This window comes from Diachasmimorpha longicaudata, chromosome 13 (assembly GCF_034640455.1).
Source record: "Diachasmimorpha longicaudata isolate KC_UGA_2023 chromosome 13, iyDiaLong2, whole genome shotgun sequence".
Lineage (NCBI taxonomy): Eukaryota > Metazoa > Arthropoda > Insecta > Hymenoptera > Braconidae > Diachasmimorpha > Diachasmimorpha longicaudata.
The window spans coordinates 3,624,407-3,647,668 of NC_087237.1; the positions used below are offsets into that span (position 1 = coordinate 3,624,407).

General features: G+C 42.6%; 5 protein-coding genes across 20 annotated transcripts in view; 1 reads left to right on the forward strand and 4 right to left on the reverse strand.

Moving 5' to 3' along the window:
* LOC135168413 (agrin-like) overlaps positions 1 to 2,646 on the reverse strand; it is a 256,515-nt gene extending 253,869 nt beyond the window's left edge. For 12 of the 15 annotated variants that reach the window (XM_064132571.1, XM_064132569.1, XM_064132555.1 and 9 more), the window contains exon 1: positions 461 to 2,646. The gene's annotated coding sequence lies outside the window, so the exon portion shown is untranslated. The remainder of the gene's footprint in view (positions 1 to 460) is intronic. The other 3 variants (XM_064132558.1, XM_064132556.1, XM_064132568.1) reach the window with 3 other exon arrangements.
* Positions 2,647 to 2,785: 139 nt separating this feature from the next.
* Positions 2,786 to 6,471, reverse strand: LOC135168414 (glycine--tRNA ligase). Its single transcript, XM_064132573.1, has 2 exons — positions 6,149 to 6,471; positions 2,786 to 5,113 (listed from the first exon to the last, which is right to left on the reverse strand). Exons 1-2 carry the CDS (start codon positions 6,386 to 6,388, stop codon positions 3,134 to 3,136), a joined length of 2,220 nt encoding a protein of 739 aa, XP_063988643.1. The 5' UTR covers positions 6,389 to 6,471; the 3' UTR covers positions 2,786 to 3,133.
* A 794-nt stretch (positions 6,472 to 7,265) lies between these two features.
* LOC135168412 (uncharacterized) lies at positions 7,266 to 19,465 on the reverse strand. 2 transcript variants are annotated; one of them, XM_064132552.1, is made up of 4 exons: positions 19,040 to 19,465; positions 17,708 to 18,250; positions 10,459 to 17,571; positions 7,266 to 10,280 (listed from the first exon to the last, which is right to left on the reverse strand). In XM_064132552.1, the coding sequence occupies exons 2-4, from the start codon at positions 18,117 to 18,119 to the stop codon at positions 10,021 to 10,023; spliced, it is 7,785 nt and encodes a 2,594-aa protein (XP_063988622.1). In that variant the 5' UTR covers positions 18,120 to 18,250; positions 19,040 to 19,465; the 3' UTR covers positions 7,266 to 10,020. The 2 variants fall into 2 exon arrangements, with proteins under 2 accessions (XP_063988622.1, XP_063988624.1); XM_064132554.1 differs by lacking the exon at positions 19,040 to 19,465 and adding an exon at positions 18,919 to 18,980.
* Positions 19,466 to 19,710: 245 nt separating this feature from the next.
* LOC135168435 (transcription elongation factor 1 homolog) lies at positions 19,711 to 21,596 on the reverse strand. Its single transcript, XM_064132612.1, has 2 exons — positions 20,876 to 21,596; positions 19,711 to 20,736 (listed from the first exon to the last, which is right to left on the reverse strand). The coding sequence occupies exons 1-2, from the start codon at positions 20,989 to 20,991 to the stop codon at positions 20,604 to 20,606; spliced, it is 249 nt and encodes an 82-aa protein (XP_063988682.1). The 5' UTR covers positions 20,992 to 21,596; the 3' UTR covers positions 19,711 to 20,603.
* A 174-nt stretch (positions 21,597 to 21,770) lies between these two features.
* Sel (seele) lies at positions 21,771 to 23,262 on the forward strand. Its single transcript, XM_064132605.1, has 4 exons — positions 21,771 to 22,008; positions 22,281 to 22,396; positions 22,539 to 22,745; positions 22,854 to 23,262. The coding sequence occupies exons 1-4, from the start codon at positions 21,918 to 21,920 to the stop codon at positions 23,022 to 23,024; spliced, it is 585 nt and encodes a 194-aa protein (XP_063988675.1). The 5' UTR covers positions 21,771 to 21,917; the 3' UTR covers positions 23,025 to 23,262.

A 23,262-nucleotide genomic window follows, 5' to 3' on the forward strand; every position in this document is an offset into this window, starting at 1 on the left:
CGTATCCTACAAAGACCGAGTAATTTGAAAGAGTGAGTGGTTGCAGGGAATAGGATATCTTCAAAGTCTCACAACGCTCGCACTCAACAACCCGGACATTGCGAATGCTGAAGGGGATTTCCTGATCAACTTATCGGAGTAAATATATCAAACTCATCTGAAATTTCATGTTCAACGTAAGTCATTGCTTTTGGAGAACGATTGGGGTGGATTGGAGATGGCTCCAGTTGCTCTGCATTGACGGAAAAATTCCAGTGATTAGGAATCCTAATGATAAACGATTCGTGCGGTATTTTGAGGGACCAGAGCGCGAAATTTCAGGGGCTTTCAAAACCTGAGAGGGTTGCGAATGTGAAGTGCGAGTGGGTTTACTCATTTTTTTGCAATTCTACCGCTTCATTTGTATTCCACCGCGGCAATAAATAGTGAATAATTTATTAATTAAATTTTTGGGACTCACCGATCAGCAGGACGTACAGCTGGAACTCTGGATGATGCCCGATGACCTCTCGTTCAGACACTTTTCCACTTGTCACAATCACTGCACTATCACTTTTCACACTTTTCTCACAACTTTTTTTTATTTAAATGACCTGTAAAATTTAAAAAGCTCGTGCTTTAAGCACATACTTCGCCATCTTCCCACTTTCACTACACGTCGGTAACTACGAAACTTTCAAGACACTTTACCACTCACATTTTTTAAAAAATATTGTCCCATCACTTGTTCATGTCCTTTTCAACTTTTAAAATTATTTTTCCGCGACTTTCAATTAATTTTCGATTTATTAAAAAGTTAATATCACAAAATGTTTAAAACACTTGTTATTTTGTCCGGAATTGAACAGCAGGCGCCATCTGGCAACGCGAGACAGACACCACATGTTTACTTTTGAAATATTATTTTTTATCGTAGGTAATTCCTTGAAATAATTGACGAATCCTCATAAAATTGTTGCAGTTCATGACTATTAATTCTCCATGAGATTATGTTAATGGTTTTCTCCTCCTTTGGGGCGAAAATATATAGAAGTATCATCAAATGCATTGTTGCCGACCAGATTGTTGAATCGGCGCAGAAGCTTTGCGCATGAGATTTATTTTTCTCAATTTTTATTTCGCTCTGGTGTATGTAATTGACTAGAATCCGCCTCATATTTATCATCAAACCGTTCCTTTCCACGACAATTAGGCAGTTTGAGAACTTTTGATAATTAATTGGATGATGTTACCCTGACTTTCGGCAGAAAACCCAAGGGCATTGGCCAAAATCGCTGTTCAGTACCCGTGACCCACCGACCACCGAGCCACCACCGCCATTGTGCATGCGCGGTATCGCTGCGCAGTGGGTTTATGCGTCTCAACTTTTATTTTTCATTCCAGCGGATATAAATCCCGACAATTATCCTCAAATTCATTGTCAAATCGTTCCTCTCCCCGGTAATTAGCCAATTATAGCAATTATAATAATTATTTCGATAGATTTACCGTGATTTTCCGCCGAAAACCCGAGAGCCTCACCGAAACCCATCGTTCACTGCCAGCAACTCACCGCCATTACGCATATGCGCGGTGTCGCGGCGCAGTGGGGTGGGGTGTTGCGTCATAACTTTTATTTTTCAGTCTCGCGGATGTAATTATCTCATCTCTGATATAATTCACGAAAATTCCCCTCAAATTCATCGTCAAATCATTTCTCTCCACGATGATCAGCCAATTATAGCAGTTGTAATAATTAATTCGATTAATTTACCGTTAATTTTCGCCAAAAACCGGAGGGCCTCGCCAAAACTCGGGGTTCAGTGCCAACGAGTAGCCACCATGTTCGATCGGCGCAGGCAGGTTGCGTACGGGATTTATTTTTCTCGACTTTGATTTCGTTCTAGCGGATGTAATTCTTGAATATTCACCTCAAGTTCACGACCAAACCGTTCCTCGTCACGTTAATTAACCGATGTGAGGCGTTTTAATAATTAATTGAATAATTTTACTCTGATTTTTTGCACAAAACCCAAGACCGGTCGCCAATCTCGCTGTTCAGTGGCAATGGCCCACCGCCATCTTGGTCATGCGCAGTAGCAGTTTCCAGGCATAACTGTTTTGCACTTATTCTATATGCGGCCGCCCTTGCACGATCTTTTAACTTTTATTATAACACTCTCAGTGAGGGTTAAATTACAATTTCCTACCAACTCAATTTTTCTGTTCATTTATAAGTAAATGAGCAGTATAATTATCCAATAATCACGCCTGTATTGATGAGAAAATTCGTTATTTGGCGGCCAATTGTCTATCGTAGCATTTACTCCCAATTTATTTTGCGAGTTTATTAAAAATAATAATTTATTTAGGATACTTTATCCATAGTAGCATTAAATTTTCCCACTTACAGTTCACCTAGCTCTCCAATTCTGGCATCACCAAGAATCTCTAGACAATCTCCTCTAGGAAATTTTGATAGTCTTACCACATCTAGAATTTCTCGAGCTCACAGGCGGATTAAAAAAATTCTCCGGGTGATCTGCACTGAAATCAACAATCAAATACTCAGTAAACACTCTTCACACTTTCGGGAAATCTGAAAAAACAAAAAAGTCTCCCAATTTTCTCTTTCAGCAATCAAAACCCTTAATTTTTATTTGTAACGGTCTATCGATGCTCCTATAGAGGCAGAAGAATGGATCATGAAATTGCCAAAATTTCAAAGTCATTATTAATTTGTGAAAAAGATTTTACTGAAAAGAAAATCATTTATATAGTGGACCACTACCCAATGTAGCCAATACTCATCATAATCTCGAATTTATTAAGTCTTTACAAGAATCACTTGTATAAATGAAAAGTACAAAAGCTGAATGCCAGTAAAAGCATCTGTTGAATAAATACAAAAGTCGTGAATTTATAACAAATTCAGGACTGAGTTTCGAACTTTCTGAAATCTTCAATATCTCCAGATTGAATGCGATAATTCGAACGCTTTCCTTTTGAAGATCAATAAAGATCTCCAAGGCGAAAAGCACCATCGTGTCAAGCTCACTTCAGCGATTCCAGGATATGAACCATTAAAAAAGGCGCATGTCCGAAAATCTTCCTGGACTAAATCATCTCAAAGAATTCGTCAACCTAAAACTCTTTACGCTTCATTACTCTCCTGCTGCTCGAACTTAGGATACTTGGCCTCGACCTCCATCCACGTAATCTTCCCATTAGCAAGATCCCTGACGACCCCCGGGAGCTCCTCAACCCCAATCCTGACCTGCCCCATAGAATCCCTCTCCCTCAACGTTACAGAATGCGGCTTCTTCAAAGTATCAAAGTCAACAGTAATTCCAAAAGGAATAGCGATCTCATCAGTCCTAGCATATCTCCTTCCAATGCTTCCAGACGAGTCGTCGACCTTATGCGAGACATCGACTTTCGTCAGGCCCTGAGACAGCTCCTTCACGAACGGCACGAACTCGGGATTCCCACTCAACGGAAGAACCGAGCACTTCAATGGTGCCACCACTGGTGGGAGGCTAAGATAGGTCCTCATCTCATCCCCTTCCCTTTTCTTAAAATTATGTTCGAACACAGCATACATGACCCTCCCAACACCGAAGGAAGGCTCTATAACAGACGGAATGATCTCCTCGACATGAACAGTCTTCTGATACCTCTTAACTACCACCATCTCCTTCTTGATCTCGGCCTCGGAGCCATCGGCCAACGTCAGCCTGTAGGATCCATCCTCCAATCCCTTCTCCAACCCATCAATTCCCTCCTTATCTAGAGCATCAAGTGCCTCGAGAACAGCTTTCGCCTCTTTCCTGAAGGTCTTTCCAATGGCCCCTCGGTTGGGTGCTGCCTCCACCACGTCAACGACCTTAGGAGCTGGGAGTTTCTTCTCGGCGACCAACTTGACCCCAGTGGCCTTCGTGTGCTGGGTCAAATCGTAAGCCGATCTGTCCGCACATCCAACACACTCGATCCAACCATAACTGGTCAGACACTCCGCGTCCCAGCAGTCGCAAGCATAATGCGCCATCTCGTTGCTCATGTGCTGTCTAAACCTCAGTCGTTTGGGATCCACTCCGACCTTCGTCAAGAAGGTTTGGATCCTTGCCATGAAGTACCCGAGGGTCTCATTGGCTACCAGGCCAGCAGCCACAGCTTCTCCAATGGTCCTCTGCTCGGCGCTCTTACCGTCCATTTGGTTGCAAGCGGAGTACAGCATGAGTTTCGTGTCCTTGACGTTTTGGAATTTGGGATGGGACTTGTCGGAGGGATCGCAGAAGTGCTCGATCTCAGCCATCGTGAATTCTCGGACTCTGATGAGTCCAGATCTGGGAGAGATCTCGTTCCTGAAGGCGTTACCGATCTGTGCAGCCGCGAAGGGAAGTTTGTCCTGGTTGAATTCCAGCAGACGCTTGAAGTTGACGAAGATCCCTTGGGCTGTTTCTGGTCGGAGGAAGCCTTTGATGAGCCCTGTGGGGCCTATCTGCGTTCCGAACATTAAGTTGAACTCCATGGGCTCCGAAAGATCGTTTCCAGTTGAAGGTGACTTCATGTTGAAGCGCTTGAGAACTTGAGACATCTCAGATTTCGTCATTCCATCCAGTTTTATCACAATATCTTTGCAATCCTCGCGGGTCTGTTGATCTGTCTTCTTGTCCGCTGCGATCTTCTCCAGATGAGCTTTGATCAAGTGATCGAGGCGGAAACACTCGCCGCTCTTCAGGTCTTTGACCATCAGATCGGCGAATCTATCGACGTGCCCAGAGGCTTTTAGCACCGGCTCAGGGGTGAGGATCGAACAATCAACCTCTAGCATCTGTTCTTCTAGGACGAAAAAGCTACGCCAGGTGTTCAAGAGGTTTGTTTTGAAGGCACAACCCATCGGCCCAAAGTCATATTGACCAGTTATCCCACCGTAGATCGCGAAGGACTGGTCGAAGAAGAAACGACGTTTCAGGAGGTCCTCCATTCTCGTTCGGTCGAAGGTGTGGGACTCTGAGACGAAGGACAGCTCCTTGTCCTCTAGGAGCTTCTTGCGAAGCTTTAGCTCGGCTACTGCCTTCTTGACATCTAGCTCTGGGGCACCAGTGGACTTCAGCTCACGAACCAGGTCTCCCTGAGACCAGAAGTTGATGTGAAGTACGTGAGGATTTGTTGAGGTGGAGTGATGATAGGATGTGAATGTGGATGAATTCTTTGTTAGATATTTCTGGCTGGTGTAGGTGGATGATGGCCGTTGGACATGAGTTTTCAGTGGGTTCTTGAGGCTATGAAGGATGGGAGATTCTCTAGGAGAACAGCCTGCCATGAAAAGTCAGCTGTCTGTTTTGTTTTTGGACATGACACTCAAATTCGGAAGGTCTTCTTCTCGAGGGAAATCTTGGTCAGGTGTTCGGTGGTGTAGATGAATGGTGGTGTATTCAGGGAATGCTTCCAGTGGATTTTTGGGATTACGAGAGATGAGAGATGTTTTACGTTACGAAAATTTGAACCATCGATTACCCGATAATTTCCCCAAGTTGTTAGATTGACTTTCCGATTCACTATAATTCCGGAGTGATGTGATAAACTGAGACAAACCAATTTTGGCTGTTGCCCAGTTTTTATTGAATGTCTCGCAATCTACAGAAGATACCAAAATTTTTATCATAACCTTTTTTGTGAAGCTAATTGAGTGCCACCGTAAATGTAATTACAAAAATTTTGTTATCTCCTTCAGATTCGCAAATATTGCTCAAACACCGAACTCAATGAATCGGTTTATCTCGGTTTACGCCATCAGTCCTGCATTCGAGTGATTTGTTCACTTGAAGAAGACGATGATAGTCTACAAAATCATATGTCCATGGAATAATCACTCAAAACATAGTATTGTCAATTTTTTTTGCGAAAATACCAAAAGTCTGTCAACTAGGGGGAATCCCCACAAGTCGACTTGACCTAGTTAACCCTTTCGTTACAGAAGGAATACTAATTGTTATAAATGAACGAATAATCGCACCTCTCATCGAAAATGAGAAACAGGTTAACAATAGGAGAATGGTATTATGGAAGTGATGAAAGTGTAATTGGCTTTTGTGGTTAGGTTAATTGTCAGATCAGGGAATAGCATTGTTAAACTCAAATAATAGGTATCCATATGGTGAATTACCTGCTCCTTCACACTGGCCCGCAGGGGTGCAAGGGCCTCCTCAATCTTAGGGTCTGACATGTCGAGAGGAAAATTTAATTTAACAGCCCGGTGTTGTTTTTTGGAACCCCAGTTATCCGGCAAAGTTCTCGCCAACAACAATCGAACTGTTTGGAAATCACGCTTTGTTGTTAGAAAAGGGGTAATAGGCTCCTGTAACAATCTTCTCGGAATTCGCAAAGCGAACTGAAACAAACGCATTCGCGTGAAAGTTTCGATCACGTTGATAACTTGGCCACGCGATCACAAATGCCCGTGTATTCAGCATGGCGTCCCCCGCGTCCTTCGCCCCCCGCGTGATCCAGCCGCGCATACCGGCTGACGCATAAGGGGGAGAGAGGTGGAGTGCGCGGGAAAATTCAACACTGCTTTGGAGGTCATTTGGGGAAAATGGGAAAAGATTGAGCGATGATGACTGTTGTATTGATTACAATTGGCGAGGTTTCCCCTAGTTGTCTAATAGGAAAAAAATCCATAATTACAAAGTCACCCCCTCTCAATAATAATCCCCATTTTACCCCACCCTCTTTGAATCCAGAAACACCTGAGTCCCCAGCGATCAAAGGAATGAAAACAACACAATCTATATTTCAAAATTCTTGTAATCGGGTAATTCCCATCAGTTACAGCCCTATTTATGACATTAATAATTTCGTAATTACTATTACTTCATAAGCATTTACATGCACTCGGCAATATCAATCGACTCGGTCGTCAATACTCCCCATAGGTTCCATGAAACTTAAAAACAAATATATATATATCCATATATGACCTCTGATTCAATATTGATTCTCTCAACAACGTTAGGATGAAAAAACGATACCGACGATGATAAACAATGCTCATTATATATTACATAAGATCGAAAATTCCCATACACTTCAAATCGCTCTAATTTTCCATTTTTGTTCGATGAAAATTCATACAAACGAAGAAAAAGAAAAACACCTCTCGACTATATTTAAATAAATAAAACGTATGAAAAATGGAAATAATGGCTATTTACAGTTATGTAAATGGCAAAGAAGCTATAACAAAGACAAAATAAATTTTTATCTATATATATATATATAGTTTTTCTTCGTTTTTTGTTTTTTTTTCTTCCATCTGAAAAGTCTAGATTATTTTTATGATTCATCGAGAACAATGGTGATCCAACACTAATTCTGCTTTGTACACTTAACAACTAAAAAACGCCTTAAAATCGAATTTTCTCGATTTTCACAATATCATTCGCCTTCTTAATTATCTAGATCAATGAAGGTGTCCTGAACCTATAATCAATATTAGCTTCATTTACTTAGCCTCACTGCGAAATGAGAATTGATCTATCAATATTTATATCCTTCAGTAGTTACAGTGGCTAAACTGCACAAGTCAATTTCCAAAGTTATGCGCATCTCGATATCTCAAAATCTGAGGAAGAGATGTATAAAAAAATCTGAATAAAAATTTTTCTGTCTGTCCTTAATTCCGGGATATTTGACAAAAAAAGACTCAAATTAAATTTGGTTCTTCTCATAGCTTAATTTTTTCCTAAATATCCAATCAACGTAGACGTAGAAAGGAGAATCTAAAAACATTAATGCAAATATCGACTTCAAACAGTTTTCCATCGAGGAAGAAAATTCTGCATTCGAAAAAAATTGCAAAAATTGTACATTATTCAAAAAATTGATTTTCAAGTGAAATCGGCTTATCCAGTCCCACTCCTCCACCGTCAAATCCCTCTTCCTTATCGCGGGGAGTGCCGGGATATTAAATACAGGGAGATCTGCAGATAATTGATTTCCAAAATCCGTCAAACACTTCTCAAGAATAAACAACTCAGTAAAAAAGAATTGAAAAGAAAAAAATCAACAAAAAGTACCAGATGTGAAGTGAGACGAGTATTTCAATGACTGACTGAGAAGTAAATTATAAAAGAAAATTCCCTTCTATCAACATGTTACGTTATCAAATTAAAAATCGAATCAGCCCTTTATTCTGCGACATATCACAGTAAAATGTGAAGAGCCTGCGTATGACTATCGAAGCACTCCCCATTCTCCAATTTATCTTTCCTCTTATTAAATCAATTTATCTACGTCCCTTTAATCGTTCAATTGCTTGGACAGAATGCTAACTAACAACAGTCCTATGACTATAGTAAGATCATCTAAGTGATTACAGAATCAGATAATCCCAGTGTCATCATGATTATCAAATTTTGTATTATCATTGCTTTTTATTCTCCCTAACTTACGAATGAAGAAATGATAAGAATTGGTATCCTTAACATTTAACGCCTATTCATATACAACTGCTATCGATACAATTCATTTAATGGAGTGTTTACTGGCTGCTAAATGTGAATACTGTACGTATTTAATGCATGTAAAAATTCATAATGTTTATTTTTCGTCGTTTGGCGCGAGTTTTGAATTTTTTTTCAAAGAAAAAACAAATTTAGGGAGCAAATTATCGTATACCCTGACATAGTTATTTACAAAAATTAAATGTTAATCATAGATGAGTGTAAATTATGTATGTATAAAAAAGAGATGGTGTCATGTTGTGCTGAGAATTAGGTAATTGTTTACACCTAATGTATTGTTGTCAAAGTCTAACGATTCCCACGTAGAATTGCAATTACGAGCGACGTACTTAATCCTGTTATTTATACAATTGATTAAACGAAAAAAAGGAAATTATAATTTTGCTGAGGAGAGACTTGAGATTGGAGAGTTACCTCGAGGTTAATTATCTCAATCAGTGATGGTTCTAGGGAAAGGTCGAGGGAAAAGTCATTGGAATTATAGAGAGGATCCTGTGTAACTTTTAAATTTCCAGATAAAATTTACGTCGAGGTAATTTTTTACAATTCCCCTTGGGAATATCATTTTTCATTCATGAAATGACTTCATCAACTCAGCCATGCAATAATGCATAAATTATTCATTGTAGGAGTGCTGATTTCCCTGGGAGACTACGAGAATCTATCGATTTTCAATTTTTTTACTGAAGCCAAATATCGGTTGTCCGATAATAAAATTGTAAAAATTGAAACATGATTTTTTTATCCCTTGAATGTCAAAAATAACTGTCAAGTTCCCATAACCGGAGGGATAACAAACTTTTCAATATCTCTATAAAATTTATAGCTACGTAAACATTCAGAATTGTTTTTTTCCTGCAGATATAAATTTTCATTTATAAAACAACTTTATTGCCTCAATAATATAATGATCGAGTCGATAAACTAATTTCATAGATAAAAGTAATCACTAGTCAGAGAAAATAATTCTAAAAGCTCCTAAGGGCAAAGAGGCCCCTTTCATTTGTGTTCTCGTGATGAGAAAATCTCTTCACTCAACCGAAACCTCCCCTCAGCAATATCAAAGGAATTTGACAATAAATCGCGTTCCCTCCATTGCACTTAAAAATGTTGAAATAAACATATTTCACGTAGTAATAAGTTATTTGTGACTAACCATTTTACAACGATGTGTCTTAAAGCTTCAGTCTACATTGTCTCTCAAAAATAATAAATAACGAGATATCAAATCATCTTTCACCAGTTAATTGGATCTTTAAATGCTATTTTCATGCAATATGGTAAAAGTGAAAATAGTCAATCAAAGAATAATAATTTTTCAATGAAATTATCAGTCTTTGATCTGCTCAGTTGTACAATAAAAGATTCCAACCATCAAAGCGAAAAAAATTAAGTAACGTTGGTGATCAACAAGTATTAATCACGCTTTGATTTTATATCTCGTCAAGAATATTTTCGTTGAGAATAAACTTATTGGAAATGAAGTAACAGCTCGCTAAGAGAGTTAATTAACTTACTGAGTTGGCGGCTGTGGTTCATTGGGGATATTTGGATTCGCATAGGGCGGGAAATATGAGTAATTTGGATAGGGCGGTGGGGGTGGGTGGGGAAATGGTGCGTAGTAGTTGGATGGGGTACTGGTGGGTGGTGGTGCATATCCACGATGCATGTACGGATCTGCCACTGGTGGAGGTGGTGGATGCAATGCTGAGTACATCCGGGCGTAATCTGTATTGTACGATGGGCTACCGTAGGCACCGTATCCCGGGGTCCCTAAAGAGATATTTTTATGTAAAGGGTTAATAGAAGGTTTATTGCCAGGTTTATGCGTCTCTTCGACAAATTAATTCCAATAATTCTAATTCATTGACACTACCATTCATTTAATTCAGACAGAAAATTAAAGGTGAACTTCAGTGTAAGAACGAATGAAAAATTACTGCTGACTTACCAGGTGGATAAGCTCCCGCAGACCCAGCAGGATAATGCTGTCCATACCCTTCATAGGGAGCAGGTGGATACCCCCCAGGATACCGTCCTCCAGGATGGCTGAAAGCAGTGGGAACACTGCTAGCAGTCGTCTCAGTCTTCACCGCATTTCCTTCAACCTGTGGCCCCGGTCCAGGGGCCTGTACCCCCTGACTCGGCTGTGGATACCCCCTCTCCTCGCCCTTGGTCTCCTTCCCAGCGCCCCCAGGATAAAACCCCCCATATATCCCAGGTGCAGGAAGTCCCCTCGCCCTGGGATCAGGATAGTCATAATACCTGGGATATTCAGTATAAGGATAATCCTGAGGCATCCTCCCATGAGGATCATCTTCTGATTGTCTCTGATCCTCAATACCAGTTCCCTGTTGATGACTAGCCTCCATTGGGGGCATTTTTCCCGGTGCCATTTCCTGTCTCTGCACATTCCCCTGAACACTCTGGGGATTAACAATACTCTGAACCTGGGGATTAACAACGCTCTGCTGCACTTGGGGTTTGACAACACTATGTTGTACTTGAGGATTGACAATACTCTGTTGCACCTGGGGATTGACAACACTCTGCTGCACCTGGGGATTGACAATACTCTGCTGGACCTGAGGATTGACAACACTCTGCTGCACCTGAGGATGCTGGGGAGTTCTGACACTCTCTTCAATGATAATCTCGTCATCATCCTTTTGATAGCCATACCCGGACCTCATCTCCTTCACCTCGAGCCTCTTCTCGGCGTCCTCCGAATGCTGTGTTTGAACATTCTGGACGGACACCTTCGAATCTCCCCCAAAGCTCCTCATCTCCTCGTGCTTATCCTCAGGATTTTCGTGCTGAGGCATCCGCTGATTGGAGGGGCTGTACTCAGAATTACTGCCAGTCTCGCCGACGATGTCCTCGAGTCTCACCTCTTCAACCCTCTGATCAGTCCTCGGTTGAGAATCTGACGAGTTGGAGTTCTCCCCAGCTGAGTGATCCATCTCATGCTTCTTGGAGACTCTCTGCAGGGATACCTGATTGTTGAGAGCCATGTGATTGACGTTCCTGAGGACTGGAGTTGGAATAACTTGCTTAGGTCGTTTGGGGTCCTTGTCAGGGAACTGTCGATATCCAGAGCCACTGCTGGGTCTAGACAAGGGTCTCGGAGTGGTTGGAGCACTCGTCGGTGTCTTCGGGATGATGGAGATGGCTGAATTATTCCTCAGAGGAAAACTCACTTCTGGCTTTGGGCTCTGGGGGATCGCTGGGGGATGCGTGGGGGGTTGGGCTCTTGGTGATGTTACCGTCGCAGAGGAAATCTTCTTCGGTTCCTCCTCTCGTTTCTGCTGATTCAACTTCAATGCTGTTCTGATTGCAATGATTTTTCCGGACTCCAATTGCATGTAAATGCCCTTTGGGCTCTTCAGAACCATCACACGTTGTCCAGCTTTGAGGACGATGCTGCTCTTGTCCGGAGAGTTGGTGGGAATCACCACGTCCAGTGGAAGGGTCATTTCTTGGGCACTCATGCCCTGGCGTTGCCACACCTCTGCTGGAATCCATCGGGATCCTACTACTCCTCTTGCACCGAGCTCAGCTCCTCGTTGCTGCATAGGCCGAACCGAGGCCACTGGTTTGGGAGTCACTGTATCACCACCTCGAATCGCCCGGATCTGGAGACCACCAGCTCGCGTTGCCGTGTTACCTGGGATGTAGTTGTAGCTGGGGCGCGAGCAATTAGCGGCCATTTTCTCAAGCTCATAGCCACGACGCGCCAGACGCTTCTCCGCCTGGGAGAGCTTCTTGTCTTTTCGGTCGACCAGGAGACTCTCGTGGTGGAAGGGCTGCTTCGTCAGAATTGACGAGTGCTTCTCCAGGACTGTACGCATTATCTCGTCTGTGTACGTATCCTTGCTAGAGGAAAAGTCCTGCACCTGGCTATCCTCCTCAAACTCCCAAGACAATGTGGTGGCCTCCTTCAATGACAGATGTGCATCAGGATTGCATTGATCCACAACTCTGTCAGCCATTCCTTGCTTGCTGATCTGCCTATCATAAATCTTCCTCTCCAAGCAGTTATCCGTCACCAATCTGTACACGTAGCAGGGCTTCTTCTGCCCGTACCTGTAAACCCTGCAGACCGCCTGTGTGTCGTGACATGGATTCCAACTGGCATCAAAAACAATGGCCCTATTAGCCCCTACCAAATTGATTCCCAGTGATCCAGCTCTCGTGGACACCAGGAACAGGTGGATCCTGGGATTAACATTGAACTCATTAATCAATTTCTCCCTCTCCAGGGCGCTCGTGCTACCATCCAGCCTGTAGTAGTTAACATTCTTGATCCATTTTTCAGTGCTGCCATCAGGATTCTTGAAGTCATTCCTAGCCAGAAAGTCCTCGATGAGATTCAGAGTGAAGAGCGACTGGGAGAACGCGAGTACTCGATCCCCCAGACGAATGGACTCATTCAAGATACAGAAAAAGAGAGTCATCTTGCCAGAGGCATCGATCAAGCCCTCGACATAATTCTTCATCAAGTCTGTGGCCCAGTCGTAGGGAATACCGGGATCTTCCTTGGCATTTGGTGAATTCTTCAGGTCTTTCTCCTCGTCCTTCATCAGGACTTCGTCGTCAGACTTTATCTCGTCCAGGTTCTTCTCTTTCTCAATCAGAATCTCGTCCTTGTCCTCATCCTTGCAAATATCCGAGGGATTTCTAGCTCCAAAATTAATGGACTTTAAGGGTCTGGAGGCATTGGACACATCTGGTGGTGTCTGAGTGTAATTTGATGGTGGCAAGGTCTGGGTCTGAATCCCCACGTTGCTTTCCTTTTTCGGTGAGAAGGTGGGAAGACCAGGTCTCATCATATTCCCTCCACCAACTGATTTTTCCTCAGTCTTGATGACCTCAGGATTCGATTGGTAATCGTAAGAGTTCTGGTAGTTTTGGGGGAAATAGTTCCCCGGATACCTGTTGGTTGTGTCCCACTGATTCTGCGGGACCTGCTGGGGCTGTTGATAGCTTCCTTGCCAGTTAAAACGATCATCAGGGCCCTTGAACTGATTCTGAGACCCGGGGGTACCATCTGGAGGGAAATTCGAGAGGTTCTGGGGATTCTGGTAATTTCCAGGAGGATTTGAGGTTTCGGTCGGGGTTTGGGACTGACTGAAGGCTTGAGGGGCTGTATATCTCTGCCCCTGAGAATGTACTTGAGGATTCGAAGGGGCTGGAGTCGCAGGATATCCCTGAGCAGGGAAAGACTGTGGATTTTGGTACCTTAATTGATTCTGCCCCTGATTGTTCATGTAATTGTGTTGAGGTGGTTGAGGTGGAAACACCTGTCCCTGGGGGGCGTTCTGCTGGTAATTGGAGGTCTGGGTTTGTCCTCCTGGTGGGTAATTTGGACCCTGGGGCTGTCCAGAGGGGTAACTACCGGCGAGCATCGGGGGCTGAACCTGAGGTGCTCCTGATGTATTCTGATTGTTGATGTAGCTTGGAGTACTTGGGGTTTGATTAATCGAGGGAGGATTCGCCGTTGGTGGATACGAATGTTGATTTAATTGGTTATCGTTCCTGAATATCTGAGGATTGCCTCCAGTTGACTGTTGATAATTCTGGCTCTGATTCTGATAATTGTTGTAGTCAATGGGGGGATTGTTCTGGGCCTGGGGTTGATTCCGTGGTGCGTTCTGATTTTGGTTCTGATAATTTTGGGGGGGATGATTCTGCGGGACTTGTGGAGCCCCTGGGGCACCTGGTGGATAATTCCTCTGATCTTGAAACTGATATCCTCTATTGAACATTCCTCCCATCTCGTAATTTGTGTTATTCCCCTGATCCCGAAATTCTGGATTCTGAGGAGCATTCGAAAATTTCTGATTGCCCTGCGTCTCAGTACCAGCAACAAAATTCTGCCCCTGTCCTTGTTGAAAATTCTGCTGGTAGTTAGCAGTCCCTGAATACCCCTGAAACTGCTGATTCTGCTGATACCTCTGATTCTGATTATTATAGAACTCATTGTACTCATTCGTCCCCTCACCCCTGAAGTAATTACTCTGCTCACTCGATCTGAACTCTTGATAATTCTGTCCAAAGCTGGGCTGAGTATTCGATCCCTGAGGTGTCTGATTCATTAAATTCCCAGGCAATTGTTGCTGAAATCCTCCAAAATTCCCTTTGCTATCTCCACTCTCCTCAGCAGTGTCATTGATACTGGCTGATGAATTCGGTTGGACACTGGCTGCGGGCTTACTCTTCACCAGGCCCACCTTCTTCCCCTTCCTCTCCCCCCTCCTGGCCTTGGTCCTCTTATTGCCAGGCGTTGTTTTCTCGATGGTCTCCTCCAGATCCAGGTCGTCCTCCTCATTAGCCTGTCTCTTCTTCAAAAAGTGATAGAGAATGTCCGGGTGATTCCAAATTTTACAGCAGACAGCAAATGCCTTTAGAGGATTCGGCACAGCCCTTGTCTTCACCACCTGATTCATAAAAGTGTCATACAGCTTCCTCTGATGAGGTGTCATCCTCACCAGCAGAATGTACTCCTCCTTTCTGGGAAGAGATATCTGCAAAACCGAATGAGATCGTCTCTGCACGAAACCCTCCAACAGGGCATGGAGGACATGGGCTCGATACCTCATCAACCTGATATCCTGGGGAGTGGAGTCAATGCACTGGCCATTCTGAATTGGTCTTTCAAACATATTACAGAACTCGGCCTTTGTTCCGAGGTAATTAGGACGAACAAAGTCTACCATGCACCAGTACTCGAGCAGATTATTCTGTAGAGGATAACCAGTGAGGACAATTCTTCTTTTGGTCCTCATCTGCTTCAAGGCTAGGCTGATACTCGCATGGGAGTTCTTGATTCTGTGGCCTTCGTCGCAGATGACCAAATCGGGACCAGGATTCACCAAGGCCCCATGCATTTCTTCCAGAAGGGGCTTGTTCTTGTCTTCTTCCTCAAGATCCACAGTGTCTTTGAACTGCTGTCCCCTCTTTCGTTTACCCTTGTTGGATTTCTTCAGGGATAGCTGTCGATAAAGTTCGTATCCTATTAATAAAACACCACCAATTTTCTGCCACTCCTTGATGACTCGCGCTCTAGCTGCCATAGTCTTGTGTGAGTCGTTTAGAATGTGGAGATGAAAGTGACGAGGTCTGAGTTCAAGTCCCAGTGGAGCGTCAACACTGAACGGGGTGGTGACCTTCTCAGGATCTTTCTTGTCATCTGAGTCTTCCTTCGATGTGGATGTGCCTTCCTCCTTCGTGGCCGGCTCTTCGGGCTCTTTTTTTATGGGAGCCTCTGAATTCTGGGATGGAGGCATCTTCTGGTCCTGCATGGGCTGGTAGTTCTGATAGTGAGGATTCTGATAGGGCTGTGAGTATTGATTCTGCATGGGGTACATCTGGTTCGGATAAGAATTGCAGTCCATCTCCTGCTTCATCGGATAAGATCCCGGCATCTGGTAGCTCTGATTCGGGTTCTGATTGATTTGAAAATTGTGATTCTGACTCTGGTTCAGGGGAGTCTGAGTCTCTCCGGACTTGGTCTCAGGGTAATAATTCCCCCCAGCCTCGTACCCTTGAAACTGTCCCATCATGTTGGCAGGCGTGTCCTGGTGAGACCTCGAATCAGTGCTCATGGATCTCGAGGATAAACTGGAGATATCAGTATGGTTGGAGTTCTCCTCCTTAATCTCACACTTGTCACTCTTCTTCGTAATTACATCAGGTTTAATCGAGTTTGGATCCTCGTAGGGCAGCCACATATTGAACTCAGCCAACCAATTCTGTAAAGTATTAATAGGCATGATACATAGAACAGTTTTGGCTGTTGTGCATCTGAAGAAAATATCGCAGAAACTGGCAACTTGCAGAGTTTTTCCCAGACCCATACTGTGAGCCAGGATGCAGCCGAAACCGGAGGAGCTTTTATACCTCTCGATGCTCTCCACAATATTATCGAACAGGAATCTTATTCCCCCAATCTGATGGGGCTTGATGATCCTCCCCACCTGAGGAGCCAGAAAAACGTCAGGCTCAGTGTCCGGATGTCCCACATTAATCAGGACCCTTCCATGCTCGTCAGGAATGTTATAACGATCATTCGTATGCATTCCCGAGTTCGAGGGATCGTCCTCAGTGTCTGTTTCCTCACCCCCGCTGGGATCACTCAGAACAATGCAGTCGTCGTCAGAGGATTCTGAAGAACTGGATATCGTTACCACATCCTTTCCCTTCAGGGGTTTTGGGGACTTGGGTGTGGGGATCTTCCTGTACTCCTGGTTGATGTCCTCTAGTTCTCCTTCAGACATGTCAGAGTCCGAATAATAGGGAACGTGATCCATTGGCTCGCGTTTGGGGACCACAGGGGAGATGCTAACTGATGGTGTCATCATTCTGATCCTCTGCTGCAGGACTGTTTGTACTGGGGTCTTGCTCAGTCCCCTCGACATCAGGGCTTGACTCTGGGGCTGGGGTGGAGAGTGATAACCACCTCGTCCCTTGTGCCAACGCATTCCCGACATCGGCCTTCGGGGTGAGACTGGTTGGGACGAGGACGACTGCTGGTGAGGGGGCGAGTGAACGTTCATCAGAAGAGCGTTAGGGGATTTGATCTGGGAGGGACCTGATGGAGACTGGGAAATCGTCGTTCCCATTTCGTTCTGCTTTCCCTGGAGAAGGCTTATGACTCTCGGCTGGGACTTGGCAGTCTGGCGGTGGTTGGCGATCTGTCGTTGAACTTCTCTGATTATCCGCTGCTGCTCCTGGACCCTGCGGAGACGCTCCATCTCCTGTCGCTGGGCCGAGAGCGTCGCTTCGTCCAACTGGGTCTCGTCCATCACCTCACGGATATTGCGACGCATGTTCGAGAGCTTCTTCTCGGATTTCAACTCTGCGTCTTCGTTCTCATCCTTCTTCTGCTTTTTCTTGGCTGGATCTGCATCGTCTGGGGAGCCTCGGCGTTTTGAGGGATCCGAATCTTCGTGGTCGGATGGTGGATGGGAGGACGTGCCCAGACTCTCGGTGTCATCGTCTTTTGAGAGGGGCTTCCCTAGGAGGTCCGCCTCCGAAACCTCTTGACCTTCTATTGGGGCACCTGGGGAGGGGTCAATGGATTACTTGATGAAGTTTATTTACCCGGAGGAATCAAGTTATTGAGAGCAATGATGAGCGACAAAATATTGTCTAAATGATTCAAGTAAACGATATAACTCATGAAAATTGTTATTTACCTTCTAACGGAAGTGTATCCAAGATATTTACAGCCTCAACATCATCATCAGGGCAAGAAGACTCGGATTGTTGTCTCTCCAAGTCCATCCTGACTCCAATCTCGGTATCAATGGTCTCGTCCAGATCCATGTCATCCCCAGATCCCTCGGAATTCATCTCCTCGTGCGATCTGAGATCATCTCGATGCATCAACAGATTCTTCCTCTCTAGCTCCCCATCACTCGTCTCACCCCCTGTCTCTTCTGAGTCGTCATCATTACCCCCCTGCAGCCCCTGATTACTACCAGTGGACGTCATCGTCACTTCGTCAGTACCACCAGATACATGAGACCTGGGGTTGCTCCGTGGAGCCACTCTCTCTATTGTAACGTCTCCAATGCGAGTTAAAAAACTGTCCAAACTGTTTGGCATTGTATCCACTAACCCATCCAACGTGTTCTAGTCATTCACAGTCAACTCTGATTGATTGATTGTGATGTTTCCTGGAGGATGTTTTTGGTGATCACATTGTAACTGTTGTTCAGTTAGTCCTGGAGAATTTTCTGGAAAGAAGTTCCCATTATAGAAAATGTCAGCAGGGATGGATATACTTTATTACATTAAATGACATGAAATGGAATGTTCAACAGCAAAATAAAGAATGTTAACATTATTTCAACAATATAGACCCCTAGCAGAAGTGGATTGCGTTACATTTATTTAGAAGATGTTTTTCCCTTTCATCTTTAGCTAATGAATATATCAAATTGAATAAGTTTTTTCAATACACTCAATTAAAATGCACGACCCTAGATAAACGTTCATCTTCAATTGTTCTGACACTGACCAAATTGTCTGACAGCCGGAGCCCCGAGTAAATAAATAATTCAGGAATTGGTTGGTATTGAGAAACAGGTTGGAATTTTTTGAAAAAGACTCTCTATTGATACTTGCCAGGACACCTCAGTGATAACCTTAAAAAACCTCGAAATCTCAACCTGATCCCTAAACCCCTTGAAAAATCCCCAAGAAGTCCCAATAATCAGCAAGAACCCCTAAAACAGATGACTGAGGAGTGCTCCAACCCCCGTAAAAACAACCGCCCCTCTTGCCCGTCACCCTTCCAGCCACCAAAAACAGCACCCCCATAAAAGCCCAACAATCCAAAACTCTCGCCCTGCCAAAGGTTCTAGCTGTCAAATGAGAACTGATTAGCAAACCCCCCAAATACCTCTTCTCTTGTTTATTTCTGCAAAAGAAAATCATCAAGCCCTGAGTCCCAGCACCAACGAAAAATGTGACCCCCAGCTCCCCAAATAACCAAACAACATCGACTAATTAACCCACGATACCTTGTAATTAGTCCTAGTGGCCACTCAACGATGAAAAATAATTCTCCTCAACCACACACACACACTCTGACGGACGCCATAGCGTCAGTATTCACCCCGACGTACGTTCCAATGTCCGAATAAATGTGGTTAAAATTAATTGTTGACTCTGGATTAATCCTGATGTTCACACTGCACAGGTGAGTCGGTTCATCTCTGTTGTTCGGGGGTCAGTGAACGGTACGAGATATTATTCTCCACAACTATTGGCGATTGCCATGACACGGGGGACGTTTATCACACGCGTCCTCACCAACACAAACTCATTTGCAACATTTTTCAATGGATTTGTCGGATACTTTTATTGTTGAGTGTACATCCACCGATTCCAAGAGATCCGCCATCTTGTTGGGGAAACTGGCGAGGACGGGACTTCCGTTTCGGTAATTTTTATGAATTTCAACAAGGAATTGGAACATTTTTTGTGTTTAGAGAAAATTCCAAGAGAGTTAGATTTGTCGCTTTCACTTGTTGAAGGGATTTTGTGGTTTGGGGGGAGGAGAAAGGTTTTGCCGCACAGTTCGTTCCCTTTTGATTGGAGAAGATCGATAATTCCGGGGGAATAATTAATGATGGAATGGATGAAATTTGGATGGACGGGCGGATAGAGGGATTTTTAATATATTAATACCTTTATCACAGTTGATTGATATTTTATTATCAAATCTTGCACACATTTATAGTCCCTTTTCATGAATTTAATAAAACTATCAAGATACAACACAAAATAATTTCTTGCGATAAAGAAAACAGAATAATAGAAAAAAATAAATCATTGTTGAAGTGGCAAAATGTAATGATTTTCTCACGTCTGTTTTTTAAATGGAAATCATTTCAAAGCGAGGTATTACAAGTTACCACTTCTACATTTCTAAATCCCCAGGATTTTCTCTGTTATGTCTACTTTAGATCGTAAAAGCTATGCAGCTAACAGCGTAAGTTTTTGGTATGTTTTCCATTGTCACTAGTCTAAGAAAATTAACTAAAGTTTAACAATTGAACGAAAACGAAAGCAAAACTATCGAATTCCCAAATAAAGTAATATATCTCCTCTCTGCACACTAATGAACTTTCCGCTCGCTCTTGATCCTTGAATGATATCCAATGATATTCAGTTATACTTTACGTGTTGTAACTTAATTGATCGATTTCGAGTGATCGAAACAATGTCTCTAAAGACGAAAAAAATCACAAAATAAGATGAAGATAAGAAGAAGAAAATATAAAAGGTTTCTTTGGAAGAATTAAATCACCCAGAAGATCATATTTGGCTTTTTTCATAGTCACTCGTTAACGAGAGAATTTCACGATTCAAAAAATGTAAAAATGCACTCTCCCCAATTCTTTCGTTTCCAACGGACAAAACTACAGTTAACTGTCCATAAAAATTGTCGACTGTCGCTGGCATGAGTAATCAATACAAATATTCAGTACCAGAGCCGTTCGAATGTGCAAGAAAACGAATTTCTTTCTTTAAAGTCGAATTATTTCCTTAAATATAAAAGATGGCCCCTATTTCGCAATGTTAATTTGCAGTTTCACAGGCGTCAATCCAGTCATTATAAACATCCAGCGGCTCTGACAGTAGATTAATCGTAGTCTGAAAATCCTCTAGACAGACTCTGCAAGTTATTCTTGCAGTATTTCTCGATTTGTCCCTGAAAACGAAAAAACTCAAATTTCACTCCAAAAATGAGATGGTCATTTCAAGAGGTTCTTCATCGTCGAATGAAAGAAGAGACACAATTATTTGTCATAATTTAATGAATGACCCCTTGTTGTTATGCCCCAACTTACATTTTAACCTCACATGACTTCTGGTGATTGCAAAATGGACAATTGAATTGCGTGTCCAAGGGTTGAATGGCCTTTTTCTTCGCTGGGGGCTTTCTCTTGCTTTTCCTACGACCCATGACACCCCTTGACACTTACTCTGACCGCAGAGAATTTTTTTTATCGTTTACTAACAACGATCAAGTTCGAGTACTTCGAAAGGTGCGAAACCGAATGTTGTTGATTTTTTGCTCATTTTTCCATTTTGCGCTTCGAATCCGGAGTTTGGCCGGACGACCATGGGTGGCGCTGGGTTCGGCATCATTTTTTATTGTCAACAACAAAAGCAAAGTGAAAGCAGTTGTTGGAAATTAAAGAATATTTCAATTGTTTTTAATTTTGAGTTTAGGGCCAGAATATCAGAATTTTAACCTCTTGTCTTCAGATCCTATATAGGAAGCGACCCGGGTCACTACTCGCACCAGGCGGATTTATATAATAATCGATTTTTTGATAATCGACTTTTTGACAATCGATTATTTAATAATCGATCATTTAAGAATCGATTTAATCATGTTTCGATAATGAAGGTGCAGAAATTCTCACAGAATATTTTTCGCGATTTTTTTCGCCTAAATCCGCTCACTAAAGCAATAATTCGGAAATTATCCGAAAGCCCGGCTCTCTCTTCAAACATTTTTGTTTTGGAAAAAATGTATTTTAGTTTTTTACAGACATCTAATGTCAATTGATTTGCGTTTAATTACCCTCCACTCATAATGTGTCACTACAATCAACTAGGTGTGGGTTGGGACTAGGACTATTCCAGTCAACTAAACGAAGAGGGAAAATAATCTATCCATTAGCCTAGTCGCTCTGAGTTGCTATATAGAGGGCCACGAGTTGATTACACGTGGGCAACGTTAGTTGGAGCTCGAGGTTCCTGAGCACACAACGTGTCGTCCTGAGGTGTATGGACTTCTGATAAATTCGGGTGTTTGCAGCAGAATTGGGAAATTTTTACACCTCACGTCTCCAAGGCTGGACTTTTATCCAATTTTTGACAATGAATTTCGTCCTTCTTCTTGGAGTTCTTGTTCTGCCGGCTCTTATATGTGCCGACGAGGAGATTGACCAAAAATTACTCCAGTGTTTGGGTGCGTAATCAGTTGTTTTCTTTCCTAATTAGGTAGCGAAATCGTAAAGACATAAGCTTCTTACAATTTCTCAAAATCTAAGGAAGACAGCAAAATTTGCCTCATAACCTTTTTTGTAGAACGAATTGAGTTCTACAAAAAATGCAATTACAAAAATTCTGGTATCTCCCTTAGATTCAACAAGTTTTCTCATAAAATCGACTGTCAGACAAATCAACGTATCTCAGTTTCTACCAAAAATGTTGTCCGGTGTTAATCGTCAATTTTTTTAGTTTGCAGAGCGACAATTGAAGAAGTGGAGAACGTTCTGAATAAAATTGATCCCTCTCATCAAGTAGAGGTAGGAAATTACCGTCTGGATGCTACGGGAAATATTTTGAAGAAAAAGGTAATCCTTTCCTCCCTTCAGTTAATCATAATTACAGTAATTTACGTAGACCTTCGTGAACTAGTTGATTTTACGTCCTTCGATGTTCTCTACAAGACGTTTAAAATTCCTTATTTTAAATCTTAAATTCTTTTTTCTTCAGGTGTCTAAAAGATCGTCTGAAGTTCACATTTCAGAAATTCTCGATAATATCTGCGATAAATTGGATGATTACGTGAGAGCAACATACAAATCAAATGGCAGATTAACTGTCTTGCGACTGATGACTCCAGAAGGTCAGATGAATCCGGAAATCAGCAATGTTGATATTATTCAGGATGGAGATTTAAACAAAAGCCTCAAATACTACGTGAGTATGAAAATTACCACCAACAATGGAAACACATTTGAACTTCTATTCAGAAATGAAAAATAACTCATTAAATTCATTAATAATCCAATCCAAACGAATTTTTAGTGCCAAGAAATCGTCGATGAATACGAGGACCCGATGATTGAGCTGTTCCAGAAAGCGGGGTCTGATGTTGTCAATGACATCTGCACGAGAGAAACGAGCATTTGTACGGACGAGCTTCCACCTGAAGACGAGGAAGAGGAGTCCCAGGATACTGAGCGGGACGAACTTTGAGAAATAATATTAGGACATTTTTTTGTAAATATCAAAGGAGACTGATCCTCGCTCCTCTCCAACACTTATGATCCTTACTAAAAAGGTGTAACAGCGTACTTCGCCAATGTCCAAGAGTTCAAAGATCTCTATATTTTTTATAAATCCTTGGAAATTGATTATATACAACGAGAAGCATACATCAGGGATTGAACTTAGGGATTTCTATTTTTTGGCAATAAATTTTAGTTATTAATTA